Source organism: Carcharodon carcharias, chromosome 18 (genome assembly GCF_017639515.1).
Source record: "Carcharodon carcharias isolate sCarCar2 chromosome 18, sCarCar2.pri, whole genome shotgun sequence".
Classification (NCBI taxonomy): domain Eukaryota; kingdom Metazoa; phylum Chordata; class Chondrichthyes; order Lamniformes; family Lamnidae; genus Carcharodon; species Carcharodon carcharias.
In genome coordinates this window covers 50,541,802-50,554,548 of record NC_054484.1, presented here as the reverse complement: position 1 = coordinate 50,554,548, position 12,747 = coordinate 50,541,802, and the positions used below count along the sequence as shown (strand labels likewise).

Below are 12,747 nucleotides of genomic sequence, written 5' to 3'. Positions count from 1 at the left end.
ACCACCGAAGTAAGTTTTAAGAAAAAAACTTCGATAAAAACAGAAAATATTAGCAGATTTCCAGCATCTGCTCTTCTCTTTAAAAAACGTACTTATCTGATTTGTGGAGCCAGAAGTACCACTGTCATACTGAAGATCATTATTGGTCCCTTTCCAATTGCTTCCCCCCTCTCACCCTCAGACCTACCTGAAGGCTCTTGCTGGTGCCACTTTGGTCTGAAATTGATATCTTTACTTTAGTTGTCTGAGGGGTGCCCAGTAGAGATATGGATGAGCCCTGAGGTCTAATGTATGCATAAGTATAAATTCTAAATTTGAATTTAAAATAGGAAAGTTGGTAGACGGCATCTTAATACATCGTGGATGGTTTGGCTAGGGGTGGACAAGAAAGGGTTGGGTGCTACACAAAATCATCATGGCAGGTTAAACTTGCCAAGGATGACAAAAACACCTGGAATGTTAACTCATCGTTCACTTCAATTTACTTGGAGTGTGGTAGCATAGTCATTTTGTGCCGGGCTAGCAATGCAGAGACCTGGACTAATGATCCAGAGACATGAGTTCAAGTCCCAACAATGCAGTTGGAGGATTTAAATTCAATTAATTAAATAAAATCTGAAATTAAAAAAACTACTTGTCTAATGGTGATTATGAAACCATTGGATTTTCATTAAAAAACAAATTAGTTCACTGATATCCTATAGGGAAGAAAATCTGCTGTCCAGACTTGGGTTTGGCCATTATGAGACTCTTATGAGACAGCAGTGTGGTTGACTCTCAACTGCTCAGTTTAATGGCCCAGCGAGCCACTTGGTTGTATTCAAGAAGGTGACTCGCCACCACCTTCTCAAAGGTAGTTAGTGGACCACAAATGCTGGCCTTTCTAGCGATGCCAACACCCCATTAGTGAATTTAAAAATTCAGATTGCTACATTTATTTATTTATTGATCAAACTGAATATATAGATCGGAGGATATTGTTCAGTGGGGGATGGAGAGAGGAGGTAGAGGAGCTGAAACCTGTCCATAAAATTACTATTGTGTTTGAAATGGCGAGATGTTCATCCTTCATGGATCCTCTTGTTTCTGAAGTCTGGATTTGAGTTTGGCTTCATTCCCACATCCTTTTGAGAAGAGACTCTCATGTAGACCCCCAGAAATAAAAGCAGAAAATGCTGAAAATACTCAACAGCTCAGGCAGCATCTGAGAAGAGAAAAATGGAGTTAATGTATCATGTCTGATCTTTAAACAGTTCTGCTGAAAGGCGGTTAATCGGAACTGTTTACTCAGTTTCTCTCTGCACAGATGCCTGAATGAGTATTTCTAGCATTTTCTGTTTTAGATTTCCAGCATTCACAGTATTTTGCTTTTGTTGAAGTGTACTCCCAGAATCTGGCACTTCATAAAAATCTGGACTTCAGCTCCTAAAATGTTGTTGCTTTATTCCTCAATCTAACAGAACGGGAAAAGGGTAATTATATAAGGTAATAAGTCATGGTATGCTCTGTGAATGGGCATTCTTGCTGTCCATCATAAAGATATTCTGTTGCTTTAAAGACTGACCTGATTTTTGCAATGGATACCAAATGTTCTCCAAAATCTGGTTGAAAATTGGAGTCATATAAATTGCCTTTATAGTAATCCAGTGTCACTGCCACTAAAATAGGCATGGTATATAAGGTCTTAATTTTCTTGAGGTCTATTGGCTTTTATCTAAAACTTTGTACCCTGCATGTCTGTCTGCCCTTTCTTGGATATTATCGTGCAACCTCCTTTGTGTTCAGCTTCCCTACTTGGAATAGAGTTATATTAGATATCTAGGCACTGTGACCGTGTTACAGATTACTTATGAGTAGTGGCACTAGGGAATCAGTTGATCGACAGAAAGGAGCTTTGGTTTGTCCTGGCCATCACAGCATAACTGCTTTCTGTTCCATTGTTCAGCAGTATTTCCTAAGATTGACTCTGCATCTAGTAATATGTGAACAATTGGATGTCTGAGATGGAAGGAATCTAAACAATGAAACAACTGTGATCCCCACTACAGTTTCATGATATTGAATTGCCATGATTTTTCCATCAAAGGAAAGAGTGCAGTAGCCTCAACCACAGCTACCTTGAACTGGTTGTAGGTCCAGCAACCCCTTGATACCTCCCATTGTATATCTTCTCCTTTACTTCCGCACCCAAATACTCCAAAACTTTTCAATTCCCCTATTATTGCCACACATTGCAGGTGCATAACTCTCAATGAGTGAAGCAACGGGAGATCCACCAGTGTTGTATCCTAAAGACAGTCCATGAGAACTGAATATTAATACTAATGTTTAAAATAGCGGGTTATGACAGTTTTCAGCAAAGGAAAGTAAGACCCGGTATTTCTGTTGCCTGTTTTGTTTTATTACTGCATGAAAACTCATGACTATTTTCACATTTCTACTGTTCAGGTTGAATGTTTAAGTTTTATCCCATTACCTATGTCAGTGGCTGATGCAGCCAGTATTGGAAGTCTCAATGTCGTGAAATGACCAACCGCAACTCTAGTGTAAAACAAGTTATTTTCCAACTGATTCTCCAAAGTTAGAATGATGATCTTTTAAAGCAGCCAAATTAATTTAAGATTTGGCCTGTAATAAATTTGTACTGCTTTATTACATGGATTTTTATTGTTCCACAGGTCAGAAACTTCGGAAATCATGAACACTTTGGTTATAGCATTTTAAATGAGGTTTTTTTTACAAGGTTTTTATTTCTAGTGTTGCCAATAGCTAAACAACACCCTAAAAGTTTCATCTAAATGATGAATAATTTGACTGTGAGCCTTAATATATTGAACAAAATTGGACCTGATAGAATTGATTTAACCATAACTTTTCTTTTGCATCGCCATGAATTGATATGGTTTTGTACATGGCAGATTTTGATCAATACTCCCTTCCCCCTCCAGCTTTCACAGGGCACCAGTTACTGAAATTTCCCCTACCTTATAAATATTATTCAGCTAAATGCACCTCAATAAAGTACACCTGAAATTGATCAGAAGATTCCAGAAAGCCTAGATGATCAATGACCATCATTTTCCTGGTTTGCAGAAAGCATATAAGTAAAACTTACCAATGCCATATAAAAACGTCTTAGCAAAATGTTAAGACGTAAGACCTGTGCAGTACTGATTTTACTGTTACGAATAGATATGTGCAAGCTGTGCCTTCTTGAAAATACTTATGGTACTTTACATTAATCTTTTGCTGTTGGTATGATCCCTTTCTGTGGATTATGTTCATTTATATCACATTTAGCATGGTTATATAATGTAAAAATCAGTTTTTACTTAAGGCCATGTAATAATATGAAATTATAACATTTTAAGTTCTTGTATGTTTTAATTTTTAATATGTCGTATGTGTATAGTTTTTTTGGTCAAATACATCATAAACAAAATGGATACAAAGGTTTGAAAATGTTATTATTTTCCATTGAGGCCATTGCCCTTAATATTATTGTTTTACATCATCTTTTGGCTTTTCCCATTTTACTTGCAGTCACCACAATGGTGAAGATCACCCTTCTCCATTTCCTCCTCTCAGTCACCCATTCCTCCTCTTCTAATTGCATTTAAGTCTCATTACCTTACCATCTGGCCTTAGGCCTTCCCCTTTTTGGCAGTCTCATCTCCATCATTTGCCTCACCATAGTTCCCCTCTCTCTCCGCAGCAGTTGATTATACCATTTCAATTTCTTCTCGGCTACTTTCTTCGATGCTCCCGCAATTCTTACTGACTCCCTGATTTGCTTGTTCCTGACTTTGTCCTTTCTCATTACTCCACATCCATTTCAGCATCCACATCTCAATTGTATCCTGATATTCCTCTCCTCTTGATGATGTCCAGGTTTCTGCACCACTTAACAAGATTGGTCTCAACTGCCTTGTAGAGTTATCCTTTCAGTTTCAGTGATACATGCTTTAAATTACATAACACTCTACTCCACTTCTTCCAAACACTCAACCAGAGCTAATCAGTTGGCTTCATTTCCATTTTCATACATCCATCCATCCATCCCCTGGTGCTTGAAACTACTCCCTTTGCCCCATTCTTCACCCATAATCTTTACACCTTCACTCTGATCCTCTTCCCTAGGCTCAAACTGACTGTCCATAAGTTGGACCTTGTGCCTACTGATATTCGTACCCCTTTCTTCCAGTGCTTTTCTCGAGTTCTTCAGATACTCGGTCATGTTCTCATCATCTCCACCACATAGCTCAGTGTCATCTGCAAGCATCATGGCACTTCCTGTCTCACTTGCTTAGTTAGAACATCCATGGCAATCAGGAAGAGGAAGGGGCTTATTGTTGACTCTTTGTGTAATCCAACTTTGGCTTCGAAGCTCTCACTGTCCCCCACACAGCCTCTTACCCTTGTCTGGCACTGCTTGTACATGTCCTACAATAGTCATACGTACTTTCCAGAGATTCATGAATTCTAGTACATCTCCAGACTTTCCTCCCTAGGCACAGAGTTGTAAGCCTTCTCTAAATGGATGAATACAATCTTCATGTTGCATTATGAATCTTCAAGATTGTTATTGCCCTTGCCATCCTAACTATATTGCTACTTTTTGTTATATTTCACTTGCCTACTTAAAACGGCTGACTACTTTTCAAGGAGCTTTGGAACATTCACATGCATGTTACCACTGATGACCATTTACCACTAACTGAAGTTAAACTTGGCTTGAATATTTCTTGAATTATAGTCATAGTATGTACAAGATAACAGTGACATTTTGGGTGGGGGAGTGGTACTGTGTGGACATGGGGCAAAATATTGTTCTGATGGGATCAAGCAATTTGCAAAAGCTTTTGGGGCATGATGACTTCCAGTAAATGCTCGTTTTAGCAACTACAATGAATGGAAAGCTGAGATCATAAATTTGTTCAATCCATACCGAATTACCTTAAGCTCCATTCTGCTGAATGCTAGTAAATAACATATTAAAAAGTCTCCTTGTGAACCTTCAGTCATCCACTGTTGCTGTTACAAGCTTTTAAACTGTTGCTTGGAGAATGCCTAGCAGCAAACATTTTGTGACCTTTTGTCTGCACTAACATTGACTCAGAATGTTGTTCACAACCCTCTTGTAAAACTGGAGGAATTCTATAAGTAAAAGTTTGTGCATAAAATAACTGCTTTAATTAGTCTCTTGTTGAAAGCCTTTCCCTGATTAGCCAGCTGCTGCAATTCCAGCAGAGCACCTTGTCTTGTCACTGTCATTTGGTACAACATTGTTTCCTAATTGAGAACTGTAAATATCACTAATGGTATGATTGACAGCACTGGGATTCAGATGGTTGGGTGGTGAGCTTTAACAACCTTCATCTAACCCAGGTTGATGACATGAAGACCAATAATTAACATTTAATACATTGACATTTTTAAACTTGTATGGTGGTACTCTGATGTGCTTAACCTATTTTTTTTTTTGCATGTTTCATGTTGCTAAAAATTGGCAAAGAAAGGTTGCGGGTTAACTCCATCCTATCATATTTCTGCTTGTAACTATCCATTTTTCAAAATGACTCTGTGCTTGCCTATCAGTGCCAATTGCTTGGGTTATATGGTGAATTTTTTTCAATTTGAATGTGCCAACATGAGTTTTTCAAACCATTTTTCCTGCAAGGTTGAGGAAAAATCTTGCTGACGGAACTGTAGTAACGCTGCTGCTGTTGTTTGTCTCCCTTCTCAATTAAAAAAAAATTTGAAGAATGTCAAACTGAAAATTTGTTGCAAAAAGAAATGTGTGTAGGGCTGAGTGGTGTTGCATATCATTTTATAAATATAAGATTGAATGCGACTAGCCAAACTAATACTGTTGGATTTATAAATTTTGCAAGTAACAAAAGTGTATTAAGTGACAGTAAAAAGGTACTGCACAAATATCTAGAAGTTGCTTTGAGAATAGTTATTGCTAGCATGTTTGCAGTTTTATATTTCATATAGTTGATGTTTCAATAAGCTGATATTTCATATAGTTAGACATATTGTATAGCCATTAACCAACCATTGAAGTATGAAGAACATAGCCACGGACGTGGGACAGTGATTAATTTAGGCTCTAGGGTACCTTGGATTGACTTGCTGGATGAAAGGGACCTTCTTCGCTGTGAACATGAACATATATGAACTCGGCTGGATAAGCATCAAAAACGTGTTTCAGAGAATAGAATCTTTTAGCATAAACAAGTGTAAAATAGCTTGTGTCCTAGTGTATTGTGCAGTTCTATTATGCAGAATTGTTTTCTGTAGGTTTCTTGACATTGCTGTAAATCTTTGTATGGTCTTTCTTTGCATGGCAATGTATCACTTGGTGATTTTAAAATAAAAAGTTAAAATGATTCTGCTCTCTTTATTAAAACCTTTTGAAGTTGCAATATACAGTCAAGCAGTTATGCTCAAAAAGTATGCCTTTTGATTACGTGCAAAATTAGTTAAGCACTTATAGGGGTTAGCACTATTTATTTCAGGTGTGATGGTTAGTTTTAGCTGATGCTGTCATAGCAAATTCAGATGCGAGGAGGCTAAACTGCTTGACCTTGACTATGAAAATATGCCTCAACATCAAATTATATTAATGAGCTTTCTTTAAATAGCAATTACTAATTTCATTCAGCTGCATGGCAATCTAGTTGATTTAGTAATGCAACCACAGTTGAATTTTCTTTAAATACAGTAAAGTTACACTAATGCAGAACCACTTATGCTGCATTTGACCTGTAAGTTAATTCATACCAGATTGTAAACATTTTTAATCATTTTTTTATGATTGGTTTTATAGATTATTTAACATATAACAATGGCTGGACAAGACCTATTGGTCCATCCATCAAATGCATTTTAACAATTTCATATTCTGGTTATTAAGCTGAAAAATGTAGTGGGAGCTTGACTTGCTCTGCAGTTCCCCTCGGAATAAGCAACTGTAGCAACCTTCACAATTGATGACCCATTTTCAAATACACAAGTGCTGAAATAGCTGCTTTGAATCGTGTTGTAAAAGTTGTTTATATAGTTCCTTTAAGATGAGCAATATCAGTCGTAGTGTTATGACATGGGGCTGGGTATCATTTAAAGCTCTCATTATTATAAATGTTTATATAATAATGACTTGCAGTTTTCATTTCCAGGGTCTAAATCTATTTCTTAATTGACTATTGACTCATGTCTATGCATATAAAGTCTTTTGTGAAAAGTCATTGAGCTAAAAAGTTAATTCATCCAATAATTTGAATTACACCATTTCTAACACAAAGTGGGAATTTGGTGCAAAAAATAATCAATTCAGCTAATTTGAATTGAGTTTCACTTGAGAGATAATCGAGCTAACTCACAATCCTTTGCATAGACATCTTACATAAACATGGAAAGCACTGGCCAGTGCGTGCATAAGGAACACTCATGACAGTATTTCTGAAATTCACACTGCCAAGAGGTTGACACTGTGTCATCTTTGGGTTCAGTGTGGTTAGAAAGCCACCAGCTTAACTTTTGATGTTTGTATCATTTGAGCCTGCTGATAGAATTACTTATAATTGCTCCAAATATCTACTGATTTCTACCTGGATATTTTATAGAAATAATGTTTTGGGGAATGGCATAAAGAAAATGTAATATGTGCCAGGTTATCATTTGAAAATTGGCATGGTACTTATGATTTGCTGGATATCAAAATCATTATTAAAAAATCATAACACAAACTGATGTTTAGCATTCCATTTTGTTCAATTGTGGGTCAACTTTTGAATTTAAATGCAGTCACATACACAGAATCGTTACAGAACAGAAGGAGGCCATTCAACTCGTCATGTCTGCGCCAGCTCTGCCATATCACAAATGCTTGAATCTTTATGATTCTGGTTAATGTGTTAACTGGTTTGAAGAAGGATTTCAATGCCAAAACACTACATATTTTGGTCCCAGAAGGCTAAGTTAAATGTGCTCTGAATGTATGCTTATTTTAAACATAGACAAGCTAATTCCCTGTATTTCTTTAATATTGTCATGTATACAATTCATCAAAACATTTAGATCAGGATTTTGTAGTTTTTTATCTAACATTTAACTTCCTAATCACATACTACTGCTTCCTTATTTGTCAACTTACCTGAATTAAGTTGTGCCTCTTTGAATAAAAAGAGGAATATTTTGCACATATCAAAAATGGAAACATCGGGTAAATTTTTTAAAAAATTATTCTTTCATGGGATGTTGGTATTGTTGCCCATGAACTGAGGGCCCTGTTAGGCCATTTCAAAGGACAGTTTAGAGTCAAACATTTATTGTGGATCTGGAGTCACACGTAGGCCAGACCAGGTAAGGAATGTAGATTTCCTTCCTTATAAGACAATTGATGGCAATCGAAGATAGTTTCATGGTCACCATTATTGAGTCTAGCTTTATTAATTGAATTCAAATTCCACCAGCTACCATGATGGGATTTGAACCCATGTCCCCAGAGCATTAGCCAGGGCCTCTGGTTTACTATGCCACCGTCGTCTCATCTTTAGTTGTATATGTTAAATTTTTAATTTGCGTGTGCACAAGTTGCACCTCATGCAGAACAAACTTAGAAATACATTGTCTTGTAGCCCATCATAAGCATCTTCTACTTATGAAGTCAGATTTTTTTTGGCCATATGACAGGTTTGTGAAACTATTTGATATTGAAAGCTGGAAGAGATGTAGGTACAAAGGCAAAATGCTATGGATGCTATTAAATAAAGCAGAAAATGCTGTAAATTTTCAACCAGTCCGATGGCATCTGTTGGGAGAGAAAGTGTGTTAATGTTTCAGGTCTATGACTGGACAAAAAGACCGTTGACCTGAAACGTTAACTCCTCCACAGTTGCTGCCAGACCTGCTGAATACTTCAGGGTGTTCTGGGAATGGAAATTTAGCATTGCAATTCACAAATGAACTAGCAGCTGACACAATTTGATACATTCTAGTTTATGTTGGAAGTAAAGATTTGTATGTAGCTTACTGGCAAGACATTGTGATAGGGAAAGATATCAGGAAACTTTAATGGGGACTTTGAGTACATCACTGCATCAGTTTGGATTGTGGATGGGGGAAATAATGCGCACTTGAAAGAGACTACACCTGTAGTATTAGTATTTAATTCACAAACATCTAGAGTGCTAAACAATCTTAAATAATATTTTCCCCTAGAGCTACTGCTATTTTGCCCTTCATGAACTAAGACTTCGGAGGTGATCAAGCTTCGTTTTTGTACATACATATTAACATACAAGATTGTCAGTAGTTGTGATTATGTTGAGTAACTGATATTCTTAAGATCATTCATGTTTTTCTGCATTTGGGATTGCATCACAACTTGCATGCCTAAGTCATTGCATGGATGTAATATTGTATGAAATATTGTCAGATGTTGGGCTCCTCAGGAGCCTGTAAAAGAACATCTATGCTTTCAGCAGCAGATAAGAGTTCTTGGTACATTAGAAAAATATATATTTAATTTGAGATTAGTCATTGCATATTGCACCAAGTTTATATGCCACACTATTGTTGAAAAATGAAATGTAAATAGTGGCATAAATTTCCACTGGTTGTTTCTTACCTTAGAGTTGAGAATCTATATGTACCTGCCCAAACTCTTTAAGAAAATATATCCTCTGATATTAGGGTGTATACTTGCAGCATCTAGATCTTGTGGCTTTAAAGGGCCGTGCCAGAATACACACAGATACACCTCTGATAATACAGAGTTAGTTGATGCTGCTGTGCTTATAAAACAGCATATCCTCTGACTTAACTGAATAATGCCAATAGTGATAAAAATATGTTCATACTAACTTGCATTTGGAGCTCCAATTGACTGACTTGAGTCTCTCCTGTGCCATGAGGCTGTGGATGCACTACATAAAGAATAAAACATTTTTGTTTCTACGTTTGGCAAAGCTTCCAGCATTTTCAACAAGTGGGTTATGACTTCTTGTGTCTAAAAACTAAATTGTTTTTTACTGTCTCCAGCATTCAATTCTGTTTATAAACTTTGGCTAGTCCTTACCATTCCAGTTTAAAACTTAATTTCAGTAGCAGCTTGCATCAGTGCAGAGGATGCTTTAACAGGTATGTTCGACGTTGCAACGACTCGAACCATTGCAATTCTGCCCTCTGAGCATAAACAATTTGCCTTATGCTTATATTTCACAATTTCTAGTTTGTTCTTTTTGAATCTTATGTCCCTGAAAGTTTGGAAAATTGGTAGCTAAATCTTACGTCAAAATCAGCATTTGTTGATAGCAATTTAAAATCTCTGCAAGTTGCATTTAAACTTTTAACTGGCCCCCAAAGCTTCATGATATGCATTTACTTGCCCATGAAGGTAAAACAATTGGGCATCCTGCTCTAGAGTATTTCATGAGAGCTATTATTTGATTCTTCAAAGAATAACTCACTATTTTGAAAGCTCCCTAACCAATAATAAATTTATTGAACTGTATTGGTCAACATTACTATCTCATTTTTCAAGTTATTAAATGCTGTAATGGACTCACTGGGTATTTAATGTGTAAGTGTTGAGGTGAGGTATGAAGCTACACAAGATAAAATAATGTTTAGGTCACTTGCTTGTCCAAAGATAACTGATATCAATGCTGCACTATTGGAACTGTGCAATTGGCTTCAGTGCCTCAAAGCCAGGTAAATGCAAAATTGGCTGGAGAGAGAATGAAGCACAGATGTGACTTCAGCCTCCACCCCCTCTTCCACCATTCACTGTCTCCTTATGCCTGTACTTCAAAAGAATCATCTCGAGATGGGAGGGCTGGCAGCACTTGTGAAGCAGTCCCCTAACATGAACCATCTCTTTGAGCCTGGGCAGAAAATTGGATGGGAGAATTTAAGATGATTAGCTATAAAAATAGAACAATGAAAAGCTTTTTGGTGTTTGTCATAGACCGCTTTACATATCAGACCATTAATGGAGCACGCATTATGATGCACCTGAACTTTTGAACATTACTCTTGAACATCTTCAATTATTGGACATTGTGCTAACAGCCACTTGTATTAGAATGCTTCCTGGTGACACAGTAAGTCTGGAAATGTCATTTTATTTTTACAGTTGCTAAATTGCATACTTTTAGTGTAAAAATATAATTTGCAATACTACAGTGATGGAATTATAGAAGCTAACAATTGTTTCCCCTTTTCTAGTGTGTAAAATGACCATTTGATATATAACACAAATGAAGTTTTCAGAAACATTTTTACTTTTTAATGTTTAACATTCACTGTATGCAAGAATTTTAATTTGTTTATTTACTCTTCCAATTAATGACCATAACTCCGAAGATTAGAATTTAGACCCACTGCTCAATCTGCTATTGGGGAGCCAGAAAGAGACTTTCAACAAAAGGAATATATTGCTCACCTACCCATGACATTTCTCATTATGCCATTGCAATATAAATGCCTTTGTGGGTTTGTCACTTAAATTATGCACTATTACATATTGGCATAAAAACAAGTCTTTCAAAGTCGCCATTCATTTTATCGTAACAATACCTCTACATGGAGCAATATAGAGTTATAGAGCGGTTACAACACAGGAGGCCAATCTTGTTTGTGACTTCCCTGCCTCGTATCCTTACAAATCTTTTAATATAATTATCTAATTCCCTTTTGAAAGTCACGATTGAATCTGCCTCCATCATATTTTTAGGCCATGCATCCCAGATCCTAACCGCCTGCCGCATTAAAAATTTTGTTCCTCTTTCTCGCTTCTGATTCTTTATCTAATCACCTTAAACTGATTTCCTCTGGTTCTCGACCTTTCCACCAATGGGAACAGTTTCTCTCCATCTATTTGTTAACACCATGATTTTGAACACCTCTATCAAATCACCTCTCAGCCTTCTCTTAAGGAGAACAGCCCCAAATCTACTAATCTGTACTCGTAACTGAAGTTCCTCATCCCTGAAGCCATTCTCATAAATCCTTTTTGCACCCTCTCCAATGCCTTCACATACTTCCTAAAGTTGGTGACCATAATTGGCCACACTACTCCAGTTGATGCTGAATCAGTGTGTTATAAAGGCTCACTGTAACTTCCTTGCTTTTGTACTCTATGCCTCTATTTACAAAGCCAGCGATCCCGTATATCTTATTAACCACTTTTTTTCAATGTGCCCTGTGACATTCAACGATTGGAAATATAGATGTTACTCTCTATGGGTATGACATCATGGCTAATTCACCTGATTTTCTTGACCTACAGAAATATGAAAGATCCTAATTGAGTGGCAGGAAATAAGTTTGGACTATGATCAGTCCCACAAATTATACAATGTTATTCAGTTTCACTGGTAGAGACATATATTGCACAGCTGGGAATAATGGTGCATCTGAATTTACTGCAGTAGTTTTGTACCCATGTGTGATGACTATGATTTTGAAACTTTCACTGGAGATGTGTTCTCAGTTTAATGCTACAACTTTGAAATGGTACTCGTTTAACTACAATCGACTTGTCCTGCAATTCTGTACCGAGGATGATGTTTAAAAACCAAGCTGAGTGCTGTCCGACTACTGATCCAGTGATGGAGAGAAATGGAACAAAGCACAAAACCAGAAGATAAATAAAATAACATAATAAGACACAACATTAGTCAATACCATCTTTATATTCCTTAATCCACTATAAAATTGACAGGCATTTTATGC

The 12,747-nt window shown here is 36.8% G+C and overlaps 1 protein-coding gene across 5 annotated transcripts in view; it reads left to right on the top strand.

Moving 5' to 3' along the window:
• The window catches only part of LOC121290558 (SR-related and CTD-associated factor 4-like), a 103,568-nt gene that overhangs the window by 32,477 nt on the left and 58,344 nt on the right, over positions 1 to 12,747 (top strand). The window contains exon 2 of one of the 5 annotated variants that reach the window (XM_041211093.1): positions 10,979 to 11,114. The exons of the other annotated variants lie outside the window; for them this stretch is intronic. Within the exon in view, the coding sequence (XP_041067027.1) occupies positions 11,097 to 11,114 (18 nt within the window). The 5' untranslated portion in view covers positions 10,979 to 11,096. The remainder of the gene's footprint in view (positions 1 to 10,978; positions 11,115 to 12,747) is intronic. 5 annotated transcript variants of the gene reach the window in all.